Consider the following 27952-nt stretch of genomic DNA (forward strand, 5'->3'; position numbering starts at 1 on the left):
TTTACAAAGTGGATTAGTTTGTTATAGTATTGAAGTATATATGAGTTATGCGACTTTTTTTGAATTATCAGGGGTAGGCTGAGGAAATAAGTTTTAGGTGAATCAATTTAAAGACTTAATCCAATAAGTGATATTTGCTCTTTAATTGAAATAAAACTCGATATTGAGAAAAATAATTAGTAAATTAGGGGTGATTATGTGTCAAATTTGGTTTAAGAACGAGAGGCTACCTATTGAGTAATCAAAATACTTCTATAAAAGTATGGACGAGAGAATTGATTAGAATCTAACCAAACAAATAAAAGTTATTATAGGTTAGTTGAAGATGTGAGGTCACTAAAAGTAAATAGTAATAATATAGTTAGCTGAAGATGTAAAGGAAAGGGATAGAGAAGAAAGAAAGAGAAGAAAAATAAAAGGAGATAAACTTATTTGAACGGATTGAAGGAAAATAGAAGGGAGAGAAAGAAAATGGAGAAAATTAACCTTTTCACTATGTCTGGATGGAGGAATTTGGAGGGAAATGAAAAGGAGGAATTCAAAAAGAAATGCTTTTCTTTGTTTGAATAACAATTTAAGAGAAGGAGGAATTTGGAAGGAAGAAAAATGGAGGGACTAATGTCTCAATTATCAATAATTACTATGAGTATATATGTTTTAGTATTGTTGTATAATAAATTATTTATTCACTTTGATAATGATAATATCATAACAAATACAAAGATTTAATAACATCATTATTCATATCAGTAAATATTTATAGCATCCGTGTTTTACAAGAAAATCTATCTGATTGTTATCTAAACAAAGGAAAATCCGTCCCTCCAAATCCTCTCCTTTCCTTTTTTTTTCCAAATCCCTCAACCCAAACACAATATAAACAAAATCATTGACAAATTTTGTTAAGAATACAATTTCTCCATAAGTGAAAAGATTAGAAAGGAAAATACTCATTTTTCCTTCCTTCCCTTCTAAACAAACAAGATGCATTGTTCCTTTTTACCTATCTCTTCCTTTCCCATCTTTTAAATTTTCTTCTCTTTCTTAATTTTCTCTCCTAATTTGTGATTCCAAATAAATATATTTATTAATAGTTTAAATAGCAATTCACAAGCTCCAATCCAAGAGTAAAAATGAACCCAAATCTTAAAAGCATATATCCAAGAGTATATATACATAACATAGAATTCACACTTAAAAAGAAGGACAATTAAATCCATTCACATATTTTTACTGTATGTAAAAGGGTCTCAAAGAGGCAGCCAGAAGCCCAGAACAAGATAGTGAAATCAAAAGTATTTATAAAAATGGATAATATAAAATGAATAATAAAAACAATAAAACACAAGTATAACATAGTCCATGTGCTACCACGTTATTTGCAAACATAACCCATAACAACTTCTATAAAATTGGTACCTACTTTTTTGAGTATTTTCAAGGGAAACATCTACCAATACTCTCTATATTGTTAATTTTATAGTTGTCTTCACTCTTGAGTGCACCACAAGCACATCAAAATTTTAAAAAACTATTCTGAATAATTTTATTTATTATCTATTTGCTGTAAAAATTACTATTTATTAATCTAAATAATTTAATCTTATTTTTTTTTTTTTTCTAACAACAACCCTTAGTACATTTTAAACGGCTACTATAAGTAGTTTGAACTTGTTCGTACTTTGCTTTCAATCTAGAGATTATTCATAGCAGATGGACAATAAGTGAGATTACTTAGAAAATATAAAAAAGTTAGATTACTTATATATAATCAATAATAGAGATTATTCACAGCCGATGGACAATAAATAGAATTATTCAAGACAATTTTTCCACAAAATTCTTTCAATTGTGCCAATATCCAATGCTTTCGATCAAAAGTCAAAACTAATGCCGTAATTAGGCATGGCCACGGGGCGGGTTACCCGGAACCGAACCGGTCCCGAACCGCTTGGAACCGGATCCGGAACCGGAACCGTTTGCGACAGGTTCCGAACCGCCCCGAACCGCGAAACCGTGAAACCGCCGGAAAAAAAGTTGCCGGAACCGTGAAACCGCTGGAAAAAACCATCGTGAACCGGGTAAAAAACCCACGGTTTGGAACCGGAACCGGTCCGGTTGAACCGGCTCAACGGTTCCGTGGAACCGGAACCGGAACCGGGACCGGTCCGGTTGAACCGGCCCACCGGTTCCATGGAACCGGTTCGCCAAAATATGACCGTTTGTTACCGTTAACTAGCCGTTGCATTCTCCTCTATATATACTCATCACTTTCAATCATTTTCATTCACAACTCATCTCTTCTCCTACTCTCTCTACTTAATTCTTTAATTACGCAATTATTCTCTTAATTACATAATTAGTCTTTTAATTATTTCTTAATTTAGTTAGTTACATAATTAACTATTTATTTATTTCTTAATTCTATATTTCTATTATTACTTCAATATTATCAATCATGTCTTCATTTTTGAAAAAAGCCACAAAAAAAAGTTACTAAAGTGGCAAAATCATTGGGAGGTTCCAGTTCGTCCAAAAGAAAGGCCACTTCAAGAACTTTTGTTTAACGAACCTGCTTTTAGTTTAATCCTTGGGGGTAGCTTATTACACATACGTTGTTGTGCGCATATAATTAACTTATCTTGCCAAGCAGGCATAAAACAATTAAGTGATTTATTAGAACCAATTAGGGATATAGTGAAATGGCTTAGGATCGGAAAAATAAAAAGACGATATAAACAATTATGTGACCAATACCAACTTAAAAAAGTGTATTGGTCATTAGATACTCCTACACGTTGGGGCTCAACCAACAATTTATTAAGAAAGGCGATTGCTTATCGTCCAGTAATAACACAACTATATAGTGAGTGTACAGATAGTTTCATAGCTGATGACACTTGGGAATTAGCTATAGATGTACATAACATATTAGAAGCGTATGACCACGCGACTAAGATTTTTTCTTATGTTTATGAACCGAACGTTCACTTAGTAATAAGTGAATGTATTACTATTTTTTATCATCTCCTTAAATATACACATGAAGATACTAACCCAAAATTGAGGCCGATTCTTGCAGATATGATGGAAAAATGGCAAGCATATTTTACCGATTTTCCTTATATTTATGGAATCGCAACCATTTTGGACCCACGTTTTAAAACTGAGGTCCTTACTAAAGTAATAGGATTTTATTATCAATCGTTAGATCGCCCGTCTACTGATGTACATAATTATGTAGGAACATGTAAAAAATATTTAGCAGAACTCTATGATTTTTACGCTAGTGTATATAACCCGAAACGCGATATGTCTAGGCGTGCTAGCGTTTCGGCACGTCCCTCTTACTATAATTCGGTAATATCTAACATAATGACTCAAGATGATAGTTTTCTAGGATCATCTTCTTCTTCCTCGACCTCATATTTAGAACTAGATAGTTATCTTAAACACCACTTTGAAATAGACCAAAGTATCTATGATATTTTGGAGTGGTGGAAAGAAAAATCTGTTAAATTTCCCATTTTATCGAGAATTGCAAAGGATATCCTTGCAATTCCCGCGTCAACAATTGCGTCGGAGTCTGCTTTTAGTGCAGGTAGAAGAGTTTTGGACGAAAAACGATCTCGTCTTGCTCCACATAGTATTCAAATATGTGTTTGCAAGAAAGATTGGGATCAAGCGGAGATTCGAACACAAGGACTAAGGAATGATGATGATCAAGACGACGATGATGATCCATGGATGATGATGGATACATCTGCATCATCGTCAGGAGGAGAGTCAGCGGAAGCATCTAATCAACCACATGATGACGACGAAGACGAATAGGATCAATCCGACAAACGACAACGATAAATTAACATTCAACAACTATAAATAAAAGGTATGACAAAGAACTACGTGGGCTTTGATTCCTTCGGGATACGTAGGCAGCTTAGTATTCATTTGGGTACTAGGTTCAAGTCCATTTTCTCCCTCTTTTTTTATTAATCATCTTTATCGACATTATCATTGATTCGTTTCTTATTAATTTATTTTTTTCATTCTTTTTAGTAAATATTTCAATAACGATGACAACTTGACGTGCAATGAATTTCGCTAATAATCAAGTAATCATCAAAGGTACGTCCGCGATATTATAGTATTTTTTTATTATATAAATATTTAAAGAAAAAATAAAAATGGAACCGATGGTCCGACCCGCCCGTCCCATGAGTTGGAACCGCCGGAACCGCCTCATGAACCGCCAAGGAACCGTTTGGAACCGCCCGGAACCGGAACCGTTCGCGATAGGTTCCAAATGGAACCGGAACCGGGTGGAACCGGAACCGGATGGAACCGGAACGGAACCGGACCAACCCGGACCGTGGCCATGCCTAGCCGTAATCGTGTTTGTTCGTACTTTGCGCTTCTTCTCTTCACCTTAAAACATAAAAACAAGTTTTATTCGGTATCCAATTTAGTTCACATAGATTTATACTCTCGCCCGGGGGCGTTCCAAATTGACTCGATCACATTACGGTTCAACTCCGTCAACAATAAGAAATATATTAGATTATTATTCGATTTACAACACTAGAGTGATGATGAAGGACAAGGTAGGTCAGCTTCCATGTAAGGGTAGGCAAATTCAACCAACAAGGAGGCCCACTCAGACTTTTACATAGTCTTGATTACATTATGATTAAACACTTGTTTTAAGGAAAAAGGGCAAGATCCCAACTGTGAAGATGACGACCCATAACATAAATCAAAGAGATACCGACACTTTATAGTAATACTTGCACACAAACAATCCAGCTTAACCTTCATTAAACACCCACCTAAACCCAGAATTCTGCTTTCATCACTCTATCTGTCAGTCTACTCTTATTAAACATGAACAAAATAACAATTTAAGACTGCGGAACAGAGAAAATCTAGGTCCAAGTCTAACCAGGCCATAGACTAACTCATTTAATTAAAAATCAAATAAATGTTGAATTATTATGTAGCACATAGAGGTGTTTATTCGAGTTATCAAACTGATTTCAGATTAGGTGTTTCAGATTGTCTTGAAAAGGATTTTGTGTCTATATTGTTTTTTACATTATTTAAAATCATTTTTGAAGTCGAGTCACATCGGGTTCAGTTATAAGGTCGGGTACATTTCGGGTCATCGGGTCTGTTTTGAACACCTCTAGTAGCACAATCTAGAACAATGACAACATATTTGGTTTGGTTCGGTCCACCCTATACTTATCCATGATAGAAGTATACATTCGGACATTCAGACGAGTTTCATGTATGATATCTTGGTTTTGGTTAATCTCAAGGTTTGTAACATTTTGATTTGATTTCTATATGCGGGTTATTTCGAGTCAAGTTAAGTCATACTCATTTTCAGATAATCGGGTCAATTTTAGACAGCTCTAATCGAGATTTCACCCTTCATATTGAATGGAAATATAATCAGCTTAAACAAAGTATAAAAACAGTGCAATTGTCAGAGGAATTAATTGAAAGGAGAGAGAAAGGCAGAAAGGAGACATGAAGAGAAAGACAATAAAAAGAGTTCCAGTACAACTACAACTGCCAGGTTCAGGGGTTCCTTGGAGTAGCAATAAAGACTTTCTCTTTCCTTCATTATCCCTCTTTCTGCTTCATCCTCCCAACCCAACAGCAGTATCAGAACTATGTAAGCAACAAGAGTAAAAATGAGTACAATCTTTTTTTAAGAACAAAAGTTGGCATTCATTTCTTACCTTATCTTTTCCAATCCAAAAAATGGAAACCAATCATAAATTATTCTCTCTTTCAAATATAATGATGGCAATTATGGTGTTCATCATCATAATCATGGATCATAGCATGGACATTATAATGGTGAATGCTTCCTGGGATGAAACAGAGAGTATGCAAGTTTATGATGAAAGAGTAGAATCTAAGATCAAAGCAATGTCTGGGGATGATGATGGTGAAAAGGATGATGTAATGGTGGAAAAGTTCAGGGCTTTACTTGGACTAAGAGCACTTCATAACAAAATTAAACCAACAGAAAATGCGTCACCTGCACCATCTCCTTCTGCAATTTTCGTCGAAGCCGAGCCTCTGGCACCAACTCCTGCTCCTGCTCCTGCACCGGTTTTCCATGCACACTTGTACCATCATCATCATCATCATCATGATCATCATCATGAATTGCCTCGACCTCGACCGATGCTGCCAATTCACGAGTTTCATAATCAGCACAAAGAACATGGAAAGAAGAAGATAATTCTAGTATCAGTACTTGTTTCCATGGGAGTGGTATTGTTTGTTTTTGCACTTGGGGTGCTATTATGGATTAGCAGGAGAATGTATCACAAAAAGAAGGTAGCTACAAGAACAGCATCTGTAAGTAGTGACCAAGTAAGGAATAAGGATAGATCAAAGAGTTTAACACAAAATTTGGCAAGCAAGGTAACCCATGAACTCAACTCTGATTTGTTTTACATTGAAACTTTAACAAATGTTTTAGAACCACAAACATGTATGAATGGAGATTCTGATAGTTTAGACAAGTCAATGACTGGAAATATGGGTAGTACATCGCATGAAAAGAAGGGATTTGATAATGAAACTACCCGGTTTGAGACAAGAGAGAATAGTTCTTTGGCAGAAGAGATAATTTCGGTTCATGAGTATACAGGATCGAGTAAATATGAATCTGATGATCAGAACTCTTTGAATGGTGATAATATGGATGGTATCGATAATCATTCATCTGAGGATGAATCTTTTCATTCTTTATGTGATTCACGCTCGTCTAGTAATCGTAATCTTCGACTTTCTAATGTCTCGGTTGGTAGTTTTAGTGACCCAATGGAAGTTTACCCCCAAAACCATAGCTTATCCTCAAACCCAACTCAATTTGTATTATCCAAGCATGAAAAATCTACTCATAGCATAGCCAATGCTCCAGATTGTCTAAACGACAATATGAAGCAAACAAGCCCACCACCACCACCTCCTCCTCCACCACCACCACCGTCGTCTGCACCTGCATTTGCACACATTATTTCACCTTCACCCAAATCCTTAAAATTTTCCAAGGTGGAACAAGACACGCCCACAAAATTAAAGCATACACCAGAAAAAGGCTCAACCACACCATCACTAACCCCAAAAATTCTAGAAGGGCCAAAAAGCATTCCGCCTCCTCCTTGTCCTCCACCATTCTTAAATGGAAAAGCCAGTTCTTCTAAAGCCCCCCCTCCTCCGCCTGGACAACCACCTCTGTATACACCACTGGGAAAAGATGGTGCTCCACTCCCAAAATTGAAACCGCTTCATTGGGACAAAGTAAGAGCTGCACCAGATCGAACTATGGTATGGGACAAGCTACGGAGTAGTTCATTTGAGTAAGTATTACATTACCTATATCTTACTATCAAAAACATTGATGCTTTAAAGTGCTTAGCTTCAATTATTAAAGAAGGGTTTTTGTGCAGATTGGACGAGGAAATGATAGAATCACTATTTGGCTACAACCTGCAGACTGTTTTTAAGAATGATGAAGGAAGAAGCAAAAGCCCTTCTCCTAGCAAACATGTCCTTGAACCCAAAAGACTTCAGAACATCACTATACTTTCCAAAGCTCTAAATTCGACAACTGAGAAGGTCTGTGAAGCACTTGTTCAAGGTATAACTATACGCTTGAAATCAGAATTCTTTATTCTCTGCTCATACTCTACAAAAAGCCCCCCACCCCCGTCCCTCCCCCCTCCTTGACCACGGCAAAAATGCATACAAGGAAATTCCAACTTCTCTCAAAAACCCCAAAATGAAGATGTCAACGGTTTTCGATCAACTAAGAACAAAAAATCTCAATCTTCCATTATTAAAAAAATAAGTGCGTGTTCAAAAAGAATGTTGTTCCTGGCTAATTAAAAAAATGGGCTCACATGCGAGGGGAGAAGCTTGGTGGGCTACTCCTCCTATAACCAATTGGTTTTAGGATGGAACCTCATGAGGTTTGTGTGTGGGTCTTATGTACAAGTTTAAATTTATCAGAAGAAAATACCTTCTCAAATAAAATATGTAATCACTTCAACTTAAGAATATACATAATTGCTATCACTAACAGAGTCAAGTATCGTCAAAAAGCAGAGTCGAGAATGCATTACAATAATATGATCCCCCAATGCCTCAATAGAAAATCTACGTAATAGCATCTTTAACAAGTCAAGGAAAACAGTAAATGTAATTATTTTTCTTTGTGTTTCAAGTCGATCATTAATTGCAAAATGGCTATATATAACAGAATCAAGTATTTCCAAAATGCAGGGGACGGTTTAAGCTCACAACAGCTAGAGGCACTGGTAAGGATGGCACCAACAGAAGATGAAGAAGCAAAGTTATCTAATTTTAAGGGAGATATCAATGAACTAGGATCAGCAGAGAAGCTTGTCAAAGAGTTGTTGGCAGTACCTTATGCTTTTCAAAGGATTGAGGCGATGCTTTATAGAGCTACTTTCAATGATGAGGTTGTTCACCTAAGGAATTCATTTCAAATGCTTGAGGTGAGGTTCAACTGCAAGCCCTATTATTTATTCACATCAAAGTTTTATAATCAATCTCTGTTTTCTCTACAGGAAGCCTGCAAGGAACTCAGATCTAGTAGGCTTTTCTTAAAATTACTAGAGGCTGTGCTAAAAACAGGAAATAGAATGAATGTTGGAACAATCAGAGGAGGGGCAAGAGCATTCAAGCTCGATGCGCTCCTTAAGCTTGCAGATGTCAAAGGCACGGATGGGAAAACCACTTTACTCCATTTTGTGGTGCAAGAGATGGTACGAACAGAAGGAGTACGCATGTCAGACAGCATTATGGGGCAGATAGATCGCAACTCAAAGGGCAGAACATTTGAGGAAAAGGAAGACAATTACAGAAGAATGGGTCTAGACCTGGTATCTGGTCTAAGCGCTGAACTTTGCAATGTAAAAAGAACAGCGTCAATAGATTTGGATGTTCTAGCAACATCAGTTTCAAATCTATCGGATGGAATGTCTAAGATGAAGCAATTGTTAACCAAGAATTTGCATCACAATGCACCTAATGACAATTTTGTCCACGCCATGAAGATCTTTTTAAACCATGCAGAGAACAACTTAAATGAGTTACAAACAGAGGAAAATAAGGTCTTGTTTAGTGTGCGAGAAATCACAGAATACTATCATGGTGATGTGAGCAAGGATGAGGCTAACCCACTTCGTATCTTCGTGATTGTACGGGATTTCCTCGGAATGTTAGATCAAGTTTGTAGAGAGCTAAAAAGTTTGAAAACCCCAAGAACCCCAAATCCTTTGTCTCCATTTCGGTAAAAGAACTGGTTTGCTTGCCTCCAAGATTTATAGATTATCAACAACATTAGGTAGGGATTTTGAGTGCTTAAACATGATTTTCTTCCACCAGATTGTGTAATGACATCAATAACTAATTTTGACACGAGGTGAAGTGTTTTAATGGCTATAACTAGAAAGCAAAGGCAGTTTAACAACAGTGTGATTACCCCAAAGTGGTCTGTAATGAAATTAATATTAGTAAGACTTCAAACACTAGAATTAGAAACTACTAGTACCCTAGGCCACATTAAAAAATTATTCTCAATACTCTTTTTGCTTTCCATATATCTAACTGTTTATCCAAATTCATATATGTCGATCAATCTTTCCGGCCTCCTCTCAATTCTAACTCTTGTACCTACCATTTCTTGTTTTACCAAGAATTGCAAACTTGCTAAAATTATACAGGAGGAAAAAGGAAATAAACATCCAAGCTGAATCTATAAAACTATTCATGGGGAAAGAGTTTCAAACCCCATAACTTATAACCCTCATCCCAAAACTATCTCATATACGCAATCAAACTTCCTAAGTATATGTAAATGTAACAATGAAGAATGAAAGAGCTTTAGAAACTAGAGAGTAAATATCAACATGCTCCAATCTATCTATACATGATAACACAAATCATCAATCACCATAATAATTAACAAAAACCATACCAGATAACTGCTTGATAGTTAATAATAAAGTTGTAAAAAGCCATGCAATCTTCCCAGTGCTACAGTCAGGAAAGATCCCCTAACAAATATTGTTTCATTTTCCAGAAATCATACCTCAAAAAAAAGTTCAAAATCATCATGTCAATAGAAATAAATATTACAATCCATAAAGTTTCAACTGCCCATTTCCAATCACAACCCCAAACAGCATTGAGCTAAACAATGTCAAAGAACCAACTCAACCGAAAGCTTAAACTGATGTTGAACCTCAAGATATGTTATATACTCTTAAACAACCCCTCACACAAGAGCCTTGAGAAGTGTTGATGTAACGAAAACCTTCTTCGTGCCTGAAGTTGAATATTTCACTTAAAATAAGGGGTAACTGAGATCCGAATCCATGACCTCTTATCACACTGACTCTGATATCATATCAAGAAAATAACTCAACCAAAAGCTTAAGCTTTTAATTCAGTTGTCTCCTTGACATAGTATCAGAAGCTAACGTGACAAAAAAGTCATATCTTCGAATCTCAACCACCCTTCATATTCAAGTGGATATTTCACACTAAGTATAAGGAGAACATATGTTGTATCTCCTTGACATAGTATCAAAAGCCAACGTGACAAAAAAGATCAAAGATTCGAGTCTCACCGCCTGTCATATTCAAGTGGATATTTCACATGAAGTACAAGGAGAGCATATTGTATTCACAACCTCAACCTGTTAGAGTATATAACAGATATTGGGGCTCAACCATTAACTAAAGCTTTTGGTTGAGTTGGTTCCTTTGATATGTTAGCAAAAGACAACGTGACAAAAAGTCATGGGTTCGAATCTCAACCAATCCTCATTTATAGTAGAATATTCCACATTAGGTATGAGGAGGTCCTGTGTTAAATCCACCCATCTAGTCGAAAGGGCTCTCGTGTGAGAGGAGGGTGTGTTAGAGTATATAACGTATCCGTGCGCCTCAACCATTAGCTTAAAGTTTTGGTTGAGTTGGTTCCTTCACACAACCATCATCATCAACTTGGCTGAGTTGGTTTCTTGATAAACAATGCGACTAAACAATAAACACCCTTCAAATAAAATTTCTCAAATAAATCCCAAAAAAATCCAAAATATAAGCTAAGCCTAAGAGTATGCAATCAGCATTTCTCAATTAAGGTATAGAATACTTATAAAGTAACCCCCAAAGACAAGAGCAATTTCTGATAAAATAACAAGAAAAACTATGATTTCAGATATTCTATTAACATTAATTAAAACCCATGTTGGAGTAACCAGAAAATACAGGACAGAAAAACACAGTACAGCCTGAAGGGAGAGAAGCACTGGCACATAAGCATCCATAGAGAAGCAGATGAAATCGTTCGTTGAGGGAGTTTCTTGACAAGATCAGAAAGAGCTTCTGGATTGAAACCCAAATCAGAGAGAAATTGTGTGGCGATCAAGTTGTGTGTTGAAGGCTTCTTCTTCCATTATTATGTTTGAAGATTGAAAATTTGTGTTCATATAAAGATTTTGTGAATCGATGTTTTCCAATCTTTTGAATTCGAATAGTATATTTATTTGATTTGTAATAAAAAAAAAGGTTTGACTTTTACTCCCGGCCGTTGCAGCAAACACTAATTTTCAAGTACAGTCAGCAGTTACAATTTTTCAAAATCTTTGATTCCTGATTTTTGTAAGAAAAAAAGAAAAAAAAATCAAAAACGTCATATTTTCAACTAAGTACATGAAAAAAAATGAATTTGGAAGAATTACCGAATAAAATTACCAACTTCGAATTTAATAACACGTCGAGTCATATGTGTCTATTAATAACGCATTTTATATAAATGTGGACGATTTTTGTAAGCTCTTTTTTTTTTGTTTATTTGTTTATGAATTTATTTATTACTTATTTTTGTTTTTGAATAGAACTTATATTTTTAATAGTATGGTGTTTAATGTGAGAAATAAATCATTTTGCAAGCGTAATATTACTTTTTTACGATCATTTTTTAAGTAGTTTTAATTCAATCATGTTTTCAAGTATGCTTAGTATGCAAATTAATATCGTTTTTACATAGAAAGTCTTCTCATAATCAACTCCAAACCTTAGATTGTAGATTGTAACCCTATACTAATAACCTTATGTTGTGTCTATCTAAGGTGCAATTTGTCGTCGACTTGATTTTATTTACCCATTTACAACCTATTGCCTTCTTACCTATGGGTATTGAAATTAGTTATAAGTTTCATAGTTAGTTAAAGCAGTTAATTGTTTATCCATAGCCTCCTTCCAAAGAGTATTATTTATAGCTTCCTTTAAACTTTTTAGGTTCAATATATTTGTCTTAGCTGGATAGCTCACAAAAAGAACCATATAAAGTATCTGTTGTGAATGGACTATAATAATGGTGAAGAACAAACAAGAATAAAATGCACAAAGAAACACAAAAACAGAGCAAGAACAATGATGGGAAGCCACACACAAGCTTTGAGAACATACTCACAAAGTAAAGACCTCACTTGGTCTCGCACAAACAACCTAATACAATGAGGAGGAAACTCTAATGGATGAACCCTAGTTTCCTCTCAACTATTAGTCTCTTCTTTTTCCTAATAATGCTCTAAGACTTCTTATATAGTCATACAACATATTAGAAAACCCTAGGACAAAAGGGCTTCAAGCCCAAACAAAACCGACACAAAAACAGAAATTGACGAAAAAGGGGAGTTGATGGCCGCGCGACCTAGTTGAGCGTAGGTTCAAAGCCTTCTGTTCTTCGAGCCATCTACTAACCTGGTCGAGCTATCCTTCCCTCGACTCATACCTTACTCAAACCTCTTCAAATCATCATCATTCAACACTTAATCAAGAGACCCAAACCTTAACACCCCATTTCCGATGGCACATTCCACACCACTTCAAGTGTGCAAGACATAGTATGAGAAACAAGATATTTAAAGTCATCATTAGTATTGTGGAAATTGGCTCTTGCTTTAACTGCATCAGATCACGATGAGTCTCTTCTTGCATTTTGCAAGATAATTATACAATGCATGTCCTGCAGTGGACAGTTCAGACACCATCAACAAGTTGTTCTTCACTTACACCAAGAAACTTATAAACTTGTTGTTTTGTTGAATCTAGAAACTTTGTTTGGCCATTTCACATGAACTTACATATGTTGCTACACAACTACAAGTGAGAACAGGAATTAAAATCATCATATTCATCCTGTAGAATATTGATTAAAAAAAACAAAAAGAAAAAAACGAAACTCTTATACTAACACTTTTGGTGAATAAAACCAAGAAACCTCTACGTACTTGGTGAATAAAAGAACACTAAATAAAAATAAAAAATAAGGTCGTGATTGCTTAAAAAAAATAAAGTTGTACGAACACTCAGCTCATTCATAGTTGAATTAGTTGACTCTAATACTATGATAAAATTATCTCATTTAAATTATTTGGTGCACGAATAATTGAAAAATAGAAATAATGGAACAGAGAAAGAAGGCTTAATTCATTTCATTAATCAAACAAGCGAGAAATGTAATATTGGTGATGGGCTATGATATTTGATGAAGAACAATAAATAAATTAATGCAAAGTAAACTACAAAAACAGAGCAAGCAACAACAATGGCAAAATAAGGTATCTAATGATACCTCCCCCCTCAAAATAAGTATTTTATTATTAATATAAACTCATTTACACTAATGACTCACCTTCCAAAGCTTTAAGAACAATCTTAAAGTAAAGATTGAACCTTTACAAAGAGGAAAAACACTTATGGCGTGAACCCTAGTTTTACTCTTTTGTATATGTCTCTCCCTATCCCTAATGATGTTCTAAGACTCCTTATATAGCCCTAAAACATATTAGAATAACCTAGGACAAAAGGCTTAAAGCCCACAAAATCCTGCAACAAAACAAAAACGCATTCTGGTACGTGGCTGCACCTCGCTTGACTCGAGCAGGTTTGGCTCGACCGGTCGAGCGCCTGTTCTGAGGTCACTGGTCAGCTTCTGTCTTGCACTCTTGTGGCTCAATCGACATAGCATGAAACTAAAATAGACATAGTGAAATTTATTTTTATGAGTATAAATTATATAGATATACCAAACTTCAACCTTTGTTGAAAATTAGAAAATAAGATATTTGATAATTTTTCAAGGTGAAAATAAAAATTTAAAAAAAGGTAATTTTAAAAACTTATTAGAAAAAACTTAAATTAAACCGATAAAGGGGTATTCATTTGCTTACGATCCACCAGAATACGTGTCCTAGTAGTATCTAAAGAAATCAAGAAGTTTCGGGAGCAAACATAGAAGCCCATGCAAATTATGTCATCATGCAAACGTGGCCAATTCTTATTGGCTCTAATTCATATTTTATTGCGTGTAATTAAATAACTGGGGGGAATACTCTAGCAATAACCAACTTATATTAATTTTAATTTTTCCATAATCATAATCATCATAATAAGCTATAAATATAATCCATTTCACGATCAATCTTCAATCTTCATTATCGATAACACAAATTCTCTGCAAATCATATACTCCATTCTCATTCTTTTACAATATTCCATCACAAATAAACAATGTATTCGCGTAAGAATTTAGCTTTGTATTTTATTCTTCTCTTTGTTTCAGGTCAGATTTCTTCATTTCTTTCACCCTTTTGTTTTCTTGATTGTTTAATTTAGAGGTTTCGATTTTGATGTTAATGGGATTTTGGTTTTAGTGTTGACATAATTGTTTTTTTTTTTTTTTTTTTTTTTTTTCTTGTGGGTGAAGAGTTTTTGTCTGGAATAACAGTAATCGCAGCAGCAGAAGAAACGGTTAAAGGGACAGTAATTGGTATAGATTTGGGAACTACATATTCATGTGTTGGAGTATATAAAGATGGGCATGTCGAAATTATAGCCAATGATCAAGGTAACAGGATCACACCTTCATGGGTAGCTTTCACTGATACTGAAAGGTTGATTGGAGAAGCTGCCAAGAATCAAGCAGCTTTAAATCCTGAACGAACAATTTTTGATGTTAAACGGCTTATTGGTAGAAAGTAAGTAATCAATCAATTATAGTGCATATGTTTTGATTATCTAGTTAAGTTGGATTTTGATGGTTATATTATGATTAATTTTTTGTGTATTTAGAGGTTCCACTGGTCGCATTGCCCCAATAATCTTTTATCTCCTTTGATTAGATTAGGGTATGGTATATGTACTTGGTGAATGTATGATGATGATGATTATGGATTTATGGTTGATTATTGGGTATACTGGTGATGTACTTGATAATGTAGGTATAATGACCCAGAGGTTCAAAGAGATATGAAGATGTTGCCTTATAAAGTTGTGAATAGAGATGGAAAACCATACATTCAGGTAAAGCTTAAGGATAATGAAGTAAAAGTGTTTAGCCCAGAGGAAATCAGCGCTATGATCTTGCAAAAGATGAAGGAAACAGCTGAGGCTTTTCTTGGGAAAACTGTTAAGCATGCTGTTGTCACTGTTCCAGGTAATTGCCCTTTGAGGATTTATATTCATAAATAAAAAATGGCTCAACAAATTATGTGATTGTTTCATGTATGTGAACTTGCTGAAATTCTTGTTATGGGTATAAATTTCTTTTCAGTGTGCCATTTGTTTTTCAGATTATTCAATGCATTAATTCAATCAGTAAAAAAACAAAATGGGAAACATATGGATTTAAGGTTCATATGTTCATAATATGTATGGTGTGATTTTCATGGTGATGAAATTTTAATCATAAAAATAAAATTTATTTATAATATTCCATTATATCCTGAGTTTGATATCACATTCATTAATATCATGGTTTAAAATAGTAATACATTGGGATGAATGAATTTTGTGGGGAAAATGAAATTTTTAAATGAGAATAAACATGAGCATTAAACTTGTCAAGAGAATATCGATTGCCAAAACGGGTCGTTAGTATATTACTATAATATACACATTGTCGAAGGAGAATAAGCATGTGGATCGCCTTGTCGCCACTGCGGTTATGGCGATTGCATTGTCGTGTCATTTCCTTGATTGCGACCGTTGCTGCTCTTTTACTATGCTTGGTACTAAAACTGAATGATGGTACAAGCAATACAGGGGAATGTCAGTAAAGCTGTTCATGTTACAGTAATCTGTGTCGGTTTTTGGTATTAAAAAGAATGTATTGTTTTTTGTAGCTTACTTCAATGATGCACAGAGGCAAGCCACAAAGGATGCCGGAACAATTGCCGGGTTGAATGTGGCTCGGATAATCAACGAGCCAACAGCTGCAGCAATTGCTTATGGTTTAGACAAAAAAGGTGGAGAGATGAACATTTTGGTGTATGATCTTGGTGGTGGTACTTTTGATGTTAGTATCCTTACAATCGACAATGGTGTATTTGAGGTTCTTTCCACAAGTGGAGATACCCATTTAGGTGGTGAAGACTTTGATCATAGGATCATGGATTACTTCATCAAAATGATCAAAAAGAAGCACAACAAAGACATTACTAAAGACAAGAAGGCACTTGGAAAGTTGAGAAGGGAATGTGAAAGGGCTAAGAGGGCACTAAGTAGCCAACACCAAGTTAGGGTTGAGATTGAAGCTCTTGTTGATGGGATTGATTTTTCTGAGCCTCTAACGAGGGCGAGGTTTGAGGAGTTGAATGCAGATTTGTTTAAGAAGACAATGGCCCCTGTGAAGAAAGCTTTGGAAGATGCACATTTGAAGAAGAGTGATATTAAAGAGATTGTGCTTGTTGGAGGAAGCACTAGGATTCCTAAGATTCAACAGCTTTTGAAGGATTTCTTTGATGGTAAAGAGCCTAATAAGGGTGTTAACCCTGATGAGGCTGTTGCTTATGGTGCTGCTGTTCAAGGTGGTGTTCTTAGCGGTGAAGGAGGTGAAGAAACTCAAGGTATATAAACATTCTACTTCCTTTTATAGATATGGCTTGATGTATTTAGAATTTCTATTTGAATGCCTTTTTGTTATCACCTATATTATTCGGAGTCTTTCATTTTGCTTCACATACTCATGTTCGATCTCATGTTCGATCCTTGATTGTCGGACATTGATTTGCCACTTAGACATCTCATTTTAGAGCTAAAAATGAATATTTAGCCGTATTCGACTCAAATGTACCAGTATACGACATTAGCATTCGAGTCCAAGTAACATCGATTCACTAACAAGGTAAGGTTGCATATATTCGAACTTCCAAAGTGGGAATCATTGAAAGTAATGTTCAATGATCCCAAAAAACTTAAGTCTAAAACATTGCGTTTGGATATATATATGAACCAATAAATCAGTTCGAGTGGTTTGTGACAAAAATCTTCATTTTCATTAATTTTATTTTGTGTAGTTAATGTTGGTGAATGAAATTTGTTTGTTTGGTTTTGATGGGCAGGTCTCCTTCTTCTTGATGTGGCTCCATTGAGTTTGGGAATTGAGACTGTAGGCGGTGTGATGACAAAATTGATTCCAAGAAATACAGTCATCCCCACAAAGAAATCTCAAGTCTTCACCACCTATCAAGACCAACAAACCTCTGTGGATATTAAGGTCTATGAAGGTGAAAGAACCTTAACTAAGGATTGCCGTGAGCTCGGCCGATTCCAACTCTCTGGTATTCCACCAGCTCCAAGGTAATAACCACACCAAGCACTCAAATCTTAACAAGCACATATGTTTTATCCAATACCCATCCTGTTACTCATATTTAACCCTAAAATTATAGGGGAATTCCTCAAATTGAAGTGACTTTCGAGGTCGATGCAAACGGTATTCTCCACGTTACAGCGGAAGACAAGGCGGCTAAGAACAAGCAAACCATAACGATCACAAACGACAAGGGTCGCCTAAGCCAAGACGAGATCGATCGAATGGTAAGAGAGGCGGAGGAATTCGCGGAGGAAGACAAGAAGGTGAGGGAAAAGGTGGATGCAAGGAACAAGCTTGAGACTTATATCTACAACATGAGAAGCACAATTGATGACAAAGATAAACTGGCTGATAAGATCGAGTCAGATGACAAAGAGAAGATTGATTCAACCTTAAAAGAAGCTTTGGAGTGGTTAGATGATAATCAGAATGCTGAGAAGGAAGACTTTGAAGAGAAAATGAAGGAATTGGAAGCTGTTTGTAATCCTGTGATTAAACAAGCTTATGAGAAGAGTGGTGGCAACCCAACTCAAGAGGATGATATTGATGATTCTCATGATGAATTGTAGAGTGTATAGATGGAATTCAGAGGCTTTCTTATTTTTGTTATTGTTGCTTTTAGGATTTCATCTCAAATTTTCAAATTGATGATGCATCTTTAGGAACTAGTTATTGATAAAACTTTTATTTAGAGAATACTGTTCTGATCAAATCTGTCAAAGGAAATGTTTGCCACTAAAGTTCCATTTTTGTGCATGTTCATAGTTAGCATACTTTAAATTGAGTCTCCGAGTTTGCCACAAATACAAATTTATGTTTTGAAATATAGGATTCAAAGAAAGAAATGTATTAAATTTAATTGGTTTTTTGAAATATTAGGATACAAAAAAATTTAAATATGGAAAAGATGGTAAAATTGTGGATGAGAATAGAAGTGTGTTGGTCAATGTTTTTTAAAAAATTACTTGCATTTTGATTTGAATTTCTCATTTCAGTCTTTGGAAGAGTTAAGGAAACTGTGGGGTGATAATGTATTATATAGACACCATATTATTCTATTAAATTACAAAAATATGGAAAAAAAAAAAAAAGAATGATAAGCATTAATGTTATATAATTTAGTGAGAAACATACAAGGATCATCATAAACATCAAAATCACTTAAATGTGTTGATAGAAGATATGTGGAAATTATAAGCCTTAAATGATCAAGGTGATATAGACTGCCTGTTATAAAAAGCTGGAATGAAACATAGAAATGATAGGTAAAAAACAGCAGCAGGAATCAATACTCAAGAGTTGGGGCTGACTCCAGCATTGATATAGAACATTGCCAAAACCAACTGAACTTGTATTAGTAGCTTACATGACAAGAAATTATACAAGGAATTGCTTGAACTCAAGATCAAACTATCACTGAAAACATTTAAAAGTCATCAGTTTGTGGAGAGTTCTATATCTTCCGCCTCGATAGCTTAGCACTTATTCTTTCTTTGACTGTCATTTGCTTTGACTGATGTCTAGGATTTTTAAAACGAGATTTTCGTGATTTGCGTGACTTTCTTGTCGATTTCCTCTTTGTGAGGCGCTGTCTGCGGATCTCTGGATCTGCCCATCCTTTACCCCACTCGGAAAACGATGAGAAAGCCTTTTGATCTGTGTTGGCTGATAACACCATGTCTGCCTCAGTATAAACATAGAAATCTTCGTCCATACTGGATTTGAGAAATCTAAGTCCCTGATTAGTTGGCTCGGGACATCTTATTTGAACACCAATCATATCACTCCCCTCTCTGATAAAACCTTTGTCTTGCAAAAGCCGAGCTAGACCTCGCCACCAGAGATGATCACTCGCTAGGTATTGCTGCGACTGTTCCCTTATCTTTGTCACAAACATCCTGAGATTTGGCTTCTCTCTTATAAACTGGCTGTGTGAATAAGCGGAGAAACTTTGATGTTTGTAATGAGCAGCAATAACTTGCATGAATATATTTGCCTCGGCTTTCAAATTTTGTAATTCAGGAGGTCCATTTCTGCAAACATCACATGACATGCACCTTTCCTGATGGAAAACCTCCCCAAAATATTCAACCAGTACTCTAGCTCGGCAAATTGAAGTATTCATACCGTATCGGAAGCAATCTGTTAGCATCTTGTAAGCATGTCTCTTTTGCTCTTCAGTTCTTTTATTAGGTAAAAGACTTGGAATTCTAGATAGATTTGCATAGAGAATGCAATCTGCTAATTTTCCATCGCGTCCTGCACGCCCTGCTTCTTGATAATATGCTTCCAGACTTTGAGGCCAGCCATAATGAATAACCCTACGAACGTTCGGTTTGTCGATGCCCATCCCAAAAGCGATAGTTGCTACGACAACATTTAGAGCATTTTCATGAAAATCCTTGTGTACCCGCCTAAGATGTGACTTTGCCAACTGACACAAAAAAATAAAAAATGTTGGATTTTGAACACATTCCACCATAAAAGTAATGAAGGAAAGGAAATGGAAATTCCACAAGAATAAATGGTAAAAAAAGAGCTCAAGTACATAATCGTATGAAGAAAAAAAAATTGTTTGTGTGTCAATGGTTCACAAAACGTATGACATACAAAGACGGAAAAATATCAACTTAACCTAGCTACCAATGTCACTAGCCATGAAGCATAATCCAATCTTTTAAAAACATATTACCGCAGCATTATAAGAAGCAGCCTTCACACCCTTTGCACACAGATATTTTGCAATAGTTAGCGTTTCTTTTCTCGTAGGAACGTATATGACAGTTGGTCCTTGTTCCAAAGAACAGTTTAAGGGTTGTGATTTGTCGACCAGATCTGGAGGAGCATCTGGCAACTCAGTGCACTTGTTGAGCTGTACACTATCAGCCAATGACTTCCCACAGAACTCACCACAAGAAACTGCAGTGGACAAATATATATAGATAGATTAGCTTTTTTTCACATGATTAAACAGTAAACCAATGTCAATAATGAGTACGTTTGCATACCATCAAAGTCATCTGCAGTCTGAATGTCGTCAAAATCATCTTCCAAAAACTCAACTGATAATTGTCTTTCTTCTGAAGCACTAAAACTTGCTTTCTTCATCGAGCTTGGCTCATCATCTTGCTCAACGATCTCATCATCGCTACTATCAGAAGTGGTACTACAGGAGTCTTCTGATGCATCCTGGGGATCTTCCATGACACTCCTAAGACAATGGCTTCTATCTTTTTCTGTTCTCTTGCTAGTGTATGCTAGTACCAGTTCTCGAAAGTCCTTTGAATAAGAAGATGGAGATGAGGTTTTACTATGCATTACCTGAAAAACAGCAAACAAGTTGAGCTCATCACTGACCAAGAATAAGAACCCATATAATAAATAAAAAACCCAGCACCCGAATCTGCAATTGTCCCACTCTAGAAAGCGTCATTACAAAAAAAAGATCTTTTAGATAGAAGATGTACCGAGAATCGAAGGTTCGGACGAAAGAATGTCGTGAGCACAATTTTTGTGTCCTTGGATAATTTAAGTGATTTCAGAATGTCTTCTCTCACATGGGCAGTGGCAGTGGCAGTCAATGCCATTATTGGAATGTCAAATTCAAGAATTCCAAACAGCTGGCACTAAAACTTTCACGCAACACAGATAATCGCCTACAAGAACAAGATGATCATTTGAAAATACAATGGTAATTGTTTTTGGTTCTTTCATGACACGATATTCATTTTGCAACACTTGCATAGTCACTTATCATTGACCCAAAGACCCAAGAAAGTAGGCAGCAGAGTACGGACAAATTAGAAAAAACAGGGAGATGGAACACCTAATTTAGCAACTTTTAGTTGGATTAATGATAAAGAACAAAAAATATTTGCGGAAAAAATATAGATGAATAATTTGGTTTATACTTTCATCAAGAACCTGAAAGTACATTTTTCAAAGGTACAAATTGACATTATTCTTTCATCTGAAACCCAAACTATACTGCATTCTCACTTCTTAATTTATTTTATTAGATAATCATTATAACTTAATATTGAAGATTTTTAAGCAAAGAGATGGATCTGAAGTATTATTTTAGTTTACATGCTCCCTCAGATCCTGGGTATTAAAAAGTTGAGTTTTCGATGCATTTCTGTTTTCGACTTTCATCTTTATAGCCAGAAGGCCCAGAACTTTGAAGATGCAAATTTGGAGTTCACACAATCAAACATAAAATCTGTTATTTTCACAATTTATAGAAGAATGAGTATAAATTTATACACAGTTCAAATATACATCCAGGGTAAGCAAGAAGCAAACCTGTAGTCTGGTCTAAAATCATGTCCCCATTTCGAAACACAGTGTGCTTCATCAATCGCAAATAAAGCTATTCCACGGTTCTCTGCAAGCCTCTGAAGTGGCCTTATTAGTCTGCATCATATATCAATAAACCTCATCAAATCTTCAAAGCTGATATGATACCCTCCCAGCCCCAGGTGACATTAGCTGTATAGTTGCTACAACATTACAATGACGACCACCACCAAATGGTAGACATAAAAATTTACCTTAACAGTGTCTCAGGGCAAACATATATGATTGAATACATGCCATTCATTGCTTTCTTCTCAACACTGTTATCTGTTTGTCCAGATCCAAGGAAGCAAGCAGAGATACCGTGTTTTGCTAGTTTTAAACACTGGTCATGCATCAAGCTTATCAGGGGAGAAATCACAACTACAACCTTCCCAGTCAACAGTGCTGGTAGCTGAAAGCACAGAGATTTCCCTGCAGCAAACATACAAGTGTTAAAAGCAATGAGACAATTCATGCACATGACGTATACACATAAAAGGAATATAAAAACCAGATATTTAATACCAGACCCGGTTGCAGCAAGAACAAGACAATCTTGATGAGTAAACCAAGTACTCAGAGCTTCCATTTGAAAACTCTTTAATATAGAATACCCAAAATGTCTTTGCAACAGGCTGTTGGCTTTTGTCTCCCAATCTTGTCCAAGTTCTACATCCACTTTAGCTTTCTGAACTGAGTGCAAACTGTATAATGTCTCAGATGATTCAAAAGTATGATTTAGTACCGAATTCTCTTGGTTATGAGGCTTGTCGATTTCTTTATGTTCAAGATGTCTTTGCAGCTCTGCTGTAGAAGTTGTCTCTTCAGGTAAATCAACAGCCTGCCTCTTTTTGGATTTTCCCATGGGTTGAAGAAGCTCCAGTATGCTAGACTGTCTCATGTTACCAATCGATGAATGAGATCTTTTGCGTGAAAGTTTTGCATTCTTCAACATAGTAGAACTACTGGAATGAGTTGAATCGCTTTTACTGCTTGCAGAATATTTGTTTAATAAATGATCAACTATGTCATTCAGAGATGAACCCACAACCTCTATAGCCTCCAGGACTTGAGAGGTTTCAAAACCCATGTCAGTAAGCTTCGCAACAATTGAGTTCAGCGACCCGACATTCGCTTCCATACCATTAGACTGTCCTAACAATATTCAACATCAAAACAATAAAATCACCAAATTTGACTCACGCAATCAACCATTGTGACCATTTTATCTCCAAAAAGATTAAAATAAGCTCGTCACCAGGTTTACAGTCTCATGTAGCCAAGTGACCAACCATTATTAAGCATTGCAATTGGAACTACTTCTCTATTGTAGAGAAGACCTGTTACACTAAGCTCTGTAACACACAAGTGCATTCCCCAAATTAGCCAAAAACAAACCACAAATAAACCTTTCAAACAGCAAAAAAACTGATATTTCACACACAGGTAATGTGAAACTTAAAAATGATCTTGTAATTGATGATGCCCTGTGTGTGCCTGAATTCAGACATATCTTATTCTCTACGAGCAATTTGACACAGGGAAACAAGCATATAACTACTTTTATAAGAGAGATATGCATCATTATTGATTGTGCTTGCGCTTAGACAAAATTTCACATCATCCCTACCTATACTCATTCAAAGAGTTTTTAAGAGAAATTTACACATATTCAACAGGCTCCCGTCAAAAGGGAATTCAACTCCCTATGAAAGATTGATTGACAAGGCTCCTGTCTATACTCATTTAAAGTGTTGGGGTTGCGTTGCATTTGCCTATAATCCTTCTTACAAAGGAGATGAATGTGACTTAAATGACTTGCCTTTAAAGGATATCCTAGTTTGCAAAAAAGGGCATACACAGTGAAACACTTGGAACTTGTTTAGTAACAAATTTCTTGTGTCTAAAAATGTAAAATATTGGGAGCAAATACTTCGTTACAACAAAAATGAGTCCCTTCACGTGTGTGAATGTGTAACACATCTAGATTTGAGTATGTTTGATATCTTCCCAAAACAAGAAAGAAAAAAGCAACAAAGCAAGAAAGAACGGAAAAGAAAAAAAAAATTGGTAGTGCAGTGTTCGAGCCCTGCTGCTCCCAAAACTATTTCATTCATTTCCTAAAAACTGGCTTTCATTACATTTGTCAACAATATATAAAGATAACAACACTAAGTGAGAATTTACTAGAATGCCCTTTATTAATGTTGACACGGCATCATAAATCCCCTTTGTTGATATACATAGAATGCCTTGATTAAAAAAGTCGAACACTACAAAAACACACAATGTCGCTGAGATTCACAGATAAAACACCACATACACCAAACTCAACTCCACAATCTACACGCCCACAACCTACATTGAGCAACAACTCTCACCACAACCACAACCACAACCACCTCCAAGAAAATCAAGTTGACGTATTGTATTCCCAACAATAAAACATAAGCAATGAATTGCACCTATAAACAAAGAAATTGAAGCCTTTGGGGACAATGCTATATGGCAAGTTACCAGGGTGGTAACTTACACTATAACCAACTGCCTAGAAAACACTTGGATGGAAATGGCTATTCAAAACCAAACACAAACGGAAAAGGTGTAAGGATAAACTTTTGAAAATGTGGCAAAGTTAACAACAAGATACCAAGTCAGATTGGCCCATATCAAATGTATGTCAAAAATGTATTCTTGCATGGTGACTTGTAGGAAAATATATAGTTGTTGCTATCAACTTGAGTTATGAGTCAAGAGTCAAGATGAATTAAGGTCAATTAAAGTAAGGAACTAATGAAGCACTTATGGTATGTAAACTTCAAAAGTGTTTGTATAGGCTCAAACATGCACCTAGACAATGGTTTGCAAAGTTGTCTCTCAAAACTTTCAATTCATTCAATCTAAGTTTGACCAGCCTTTCACTCTTTGTTTACATTTCATAATGATACTATATTCAAAACTTGATATCCAAAGTAAAAGAGTATCTAGCTAGCAAAATTACAAATGAAGGATCTCTGAGATATTTCCCACAAATTGAAATTGATTGTGCTCAATGAAGATTTAGTATGTGATAGATATGCATAGTGAGTTTGATACCGAAAGAAAGACCACTAAGATTTCCAATATGTCAAAGATTGATTATAAAGGTCATATATCTTATCATAAGTAAGCCAAGCATATAATATCCTCATGCATCAACCCACAAGAACACTACAAACAGCTAAGAGTGCTACGGAGTCTATTGGCATTTCCAGACCAAGAGATTCTCCAATACTGAAGACATATTGACTAGACATTCTAACAATGTAATCCTCCACACACTTAGAGCATCTTCTATATTGTGGAAGTTTAATAAGAAAGCAACATTAAGTAAATCAACTAGAGACATGATAATCTATGAAGTGGTGTGGCTAAGCTACAATTTACAGGAATTGGGCAACAAAGACCTTGAGCTATTGTGTTCAAGTGTGACAACAAGATTGCCATTTTAATAGCAGCAGTTAACCTTTGTCCACCATGCAAAGAACAAACATGTGGAGATTGATCTTTACTCTATAAGAGACAAAGTTGGGACAAAGGAGATGAAGCCTAAATGTAAGTCCAATGATTGACTTGGTGACATAATCATAAAGGTGCACGTTGAGACTAAACATCAAATTTTAACCAAGTTGATTATGTTTCTCCAACACTGAACTTGAGGGAAGTATAAGCATAGTGCAATGATCCAATAACGATCACGATCGCGTTAACGAAAATGTGATGCAGTTACGTAACACCTAAATATCAATTGAAATTTGAACGTATGAGATATCTCTTGATACAACCCAAAATGCGTATTTATACACCTTTGCAACGTGAGAGATAGATACGAGTTCCTTTTTTAAAAAAACTATTCCAATACAATCGACGCAATGCGGTGCAATGGGATCTTATTTTTACACTATGGTAGAAAGTGTTAGAAGGAGATATTTTTAGTTAAAGCATTTTTGTTTAAAATTTCATTGTCTTGTGCCCTCACTTCGCTATAGGTTATACCAAAGAATAATTTTTACTGAATTTTATTTTGTATTCATTTCCATTTCTCACACTAGGGAAATTTGATGTGTCATCTTTGTCCTCTAGTGATCTAGGTATCGACTCGTGTAGGTCTCGGAAGCCACCAAAGGAATATATAACAAAACCCTTTACTTATTCTCTAAGTTAATGAATGAAGTACTATCAAATCAATTACCTCAATTATTTTCTCTAGCACCTACTAAACTTTACAACTTATAGATCGTCTACATGTTGATATCAAAGGTTGTTTTTGAGTATCTTATTGTTGACGGCTATTGTTATTTTAGGTAAATGAATTTTTTTCTCATTTACACACAAAACAATTTTGCAACCAAACACTCAATAGGTACAAGAAAACCAACTAGGTTGGAAGTCTTCAAACTTTTAAGAGCAAGAAGAAACTAATAACAAACCATTCAACCATTTGAAATTTTCTCTATCGACATGCTTTTCCAAAATAAATAACTCTCTAATCTTTACATCTTCTTTGGTGCCTTTTAGAATCACCTCCTTCTCAAAACTTTGTGTTCCCGAATAGCAATGTTTCTTTGCTTACAAATCCAATAGACAACAGCAACTATGGCACTAAATGAGACTATTGTTATATGTTTCCTCAGAATTTGACTATATATAACATAATTTGTCTTCCTAGTTAGTCCTAAAACTGCTACTCCAAGTGTCAATACCATCCAACATAAGAGGAGCTTAGCAGAGCAAAGGATGGAGAATCCTTTGGAGAGGTGATCAGGTGAAGGGGCTACATGTTTGGGCAAGAAACTATGTGGGCTGGTAGCCTTGTTGAGAAAAATTGCTCAAGAAATGATTCAATTAAGGTTTGGTAGTATTTAAGAACAGTCTTAGATGGCAAACAAAATGAGTGTTTGTATGTGTTGTATTCATTTGTAATTGTATACATTACTCGTTGAAATTTATGTTTGAACTTTGAAGTGGTGTACTAAGATATCCAGATTACTTGTCTTCCTATCCATTTTCTGTTTTTGTTGAATGCTCAGTAACCATAGTACCATACCCAATGTCTCTGTTGTTCGTAGTTTTTCCTCCAATTGTCTTGTCTGGCTTTAGTCATTCCGATTTAGCAACAGAAAAAAATGCAGGTAACAAAATTACGAAATTTTAAGTTTACATGTCATGCAGAAATTAAATTCTGTTGAGCACCACAAATATTTGTAATTGTTGTAGGTCAAACACAAGAATTCTCCAAAAGACTAGCCTAGTAAGAGAGACCCTACTTGTCTATAAACTCCACACCAATTGCACATACAGCTGATGGGACAAGTCACATACCTTGCAATAGAGCATTGCTAATAACTAAAACCATAGCCATTTAAATTATGTACAAACATAAATGATGGAGAGAAAATTGCAGAATTACAATTGATTAATAATTAATCAAGATGAAATCGAACAACGGAATAATGCAAAATTGGAATTGAGATCAAATGTAAATGATTTTGAGAAAATATAAAGAAAATACGTTGCTAGAAATTTAAAAAACTTACAAAAACCCAGATTTTGCAGAAGCTTATATTTCTGAAATCCTCTGAAGAATCCCCTTCACTTGGAATTTGTAATTCAAATTGATTTAGAAGGTCGGCGAAGTGAAGGAGGCAAGTGTGTGTTGTTCGATTATCGCAGGATTGAAAATTTGAGATTTTCGTGAATTTGCTGTTGTTATTTCCCGCCTCGACGCCCTAAAACCGTATTACTAGTTACTACCCCGTTTTGGCTGCAGCTTGTGTTTGTGACCTGTGAGAGACCGTCAATACATAATTTTTCACGATATGCAAATTTGTAATCGATTAATTTAAG

General features: G+C 35.5%; 2 protein-coding genes and 1 pseudogene across 3 annotated transcripts; 2 read left to right on the plus strand and 1 right to left on the minus strand.

Annotated features, from left to right (window-relative positions):
* Positions 1–5400: 5400 nt before the first annotated feature.
* On the plus strand, positions 5401–9582 carry LOC130828797 (formin-like protein 11). Of its 2 annotated transcripts, XM_057694796.1 has the most exons (4): positions 5401–7388; positions 7479–7669; positions 8314–8549; positions 8622–9582. In XM_057694796.1, the coding sequence occupies exons 1-4, from the start codon at positions 5773–5775 to the stop codon at positions 9348–9350; spliced, it is 2772 nt and encodes a 923-aa protein (XP_057550779.1). In that variant the 5' UTR covers positions 5401–5772; the 3' UTR covers positions 9351–9582. The 2 variants fall into 2 exon arrangements, with proteins under 2 accessions (XP_057550779.1, XP_057550778.1); XM_057694795.1 differs by having other exon boundaries at positions 5501–7388; positions 8314–9582.
* Positions 9583–14461: 4879 nt separating this feature from the next.
* On the plus strand, positions 14462–18469 carry LOC130828798 (luminal-binding protein 5-like). Its single transcript, XM_057694797.1, has 6 exons — positions 14462–14692; positions 14837–15107; positions 15351–15565; positions 16254–16976; positions 17472–17709; positions 17802–18469. Exons 1-6 carry the CDS (start codon positions 14641–14643, stop codon positions 18292–18294), a joined length of 1992 nt encoding a protein of 663 aa, XP_057550780.1. The 5' UTR covers positions 14462–14640; the 3' UTR covers positions 18295–18469.
* A 438-nt stretch (positions 18470–18907) lies between these two features.
* Positions 18908–27898, minus strand: LOC130796868 (ATP-dependent DNA helicase Q-like SIM; annotated as a pseudogene).
* Between the last annotated feature and the right edge of the window lie 54 nt (positions 27899–27952).

Source organism: Amaranthus tricolor, chromosome 12 (genome assembly GCF_026212465.1).
Source record: "Amaranthus tricolor cultivar Red isolate AtriRed21 chromosome 12, ASM2621246v1, whole genome shotgun sequence".
NCBI classification, from domain to species: Eukaryota; Viridiplantae; Streptophyta; class Magnoliopsida; order Caryophyllales; family Amaranthaceae; genus Amaranthus; species Amaranthus tricolor.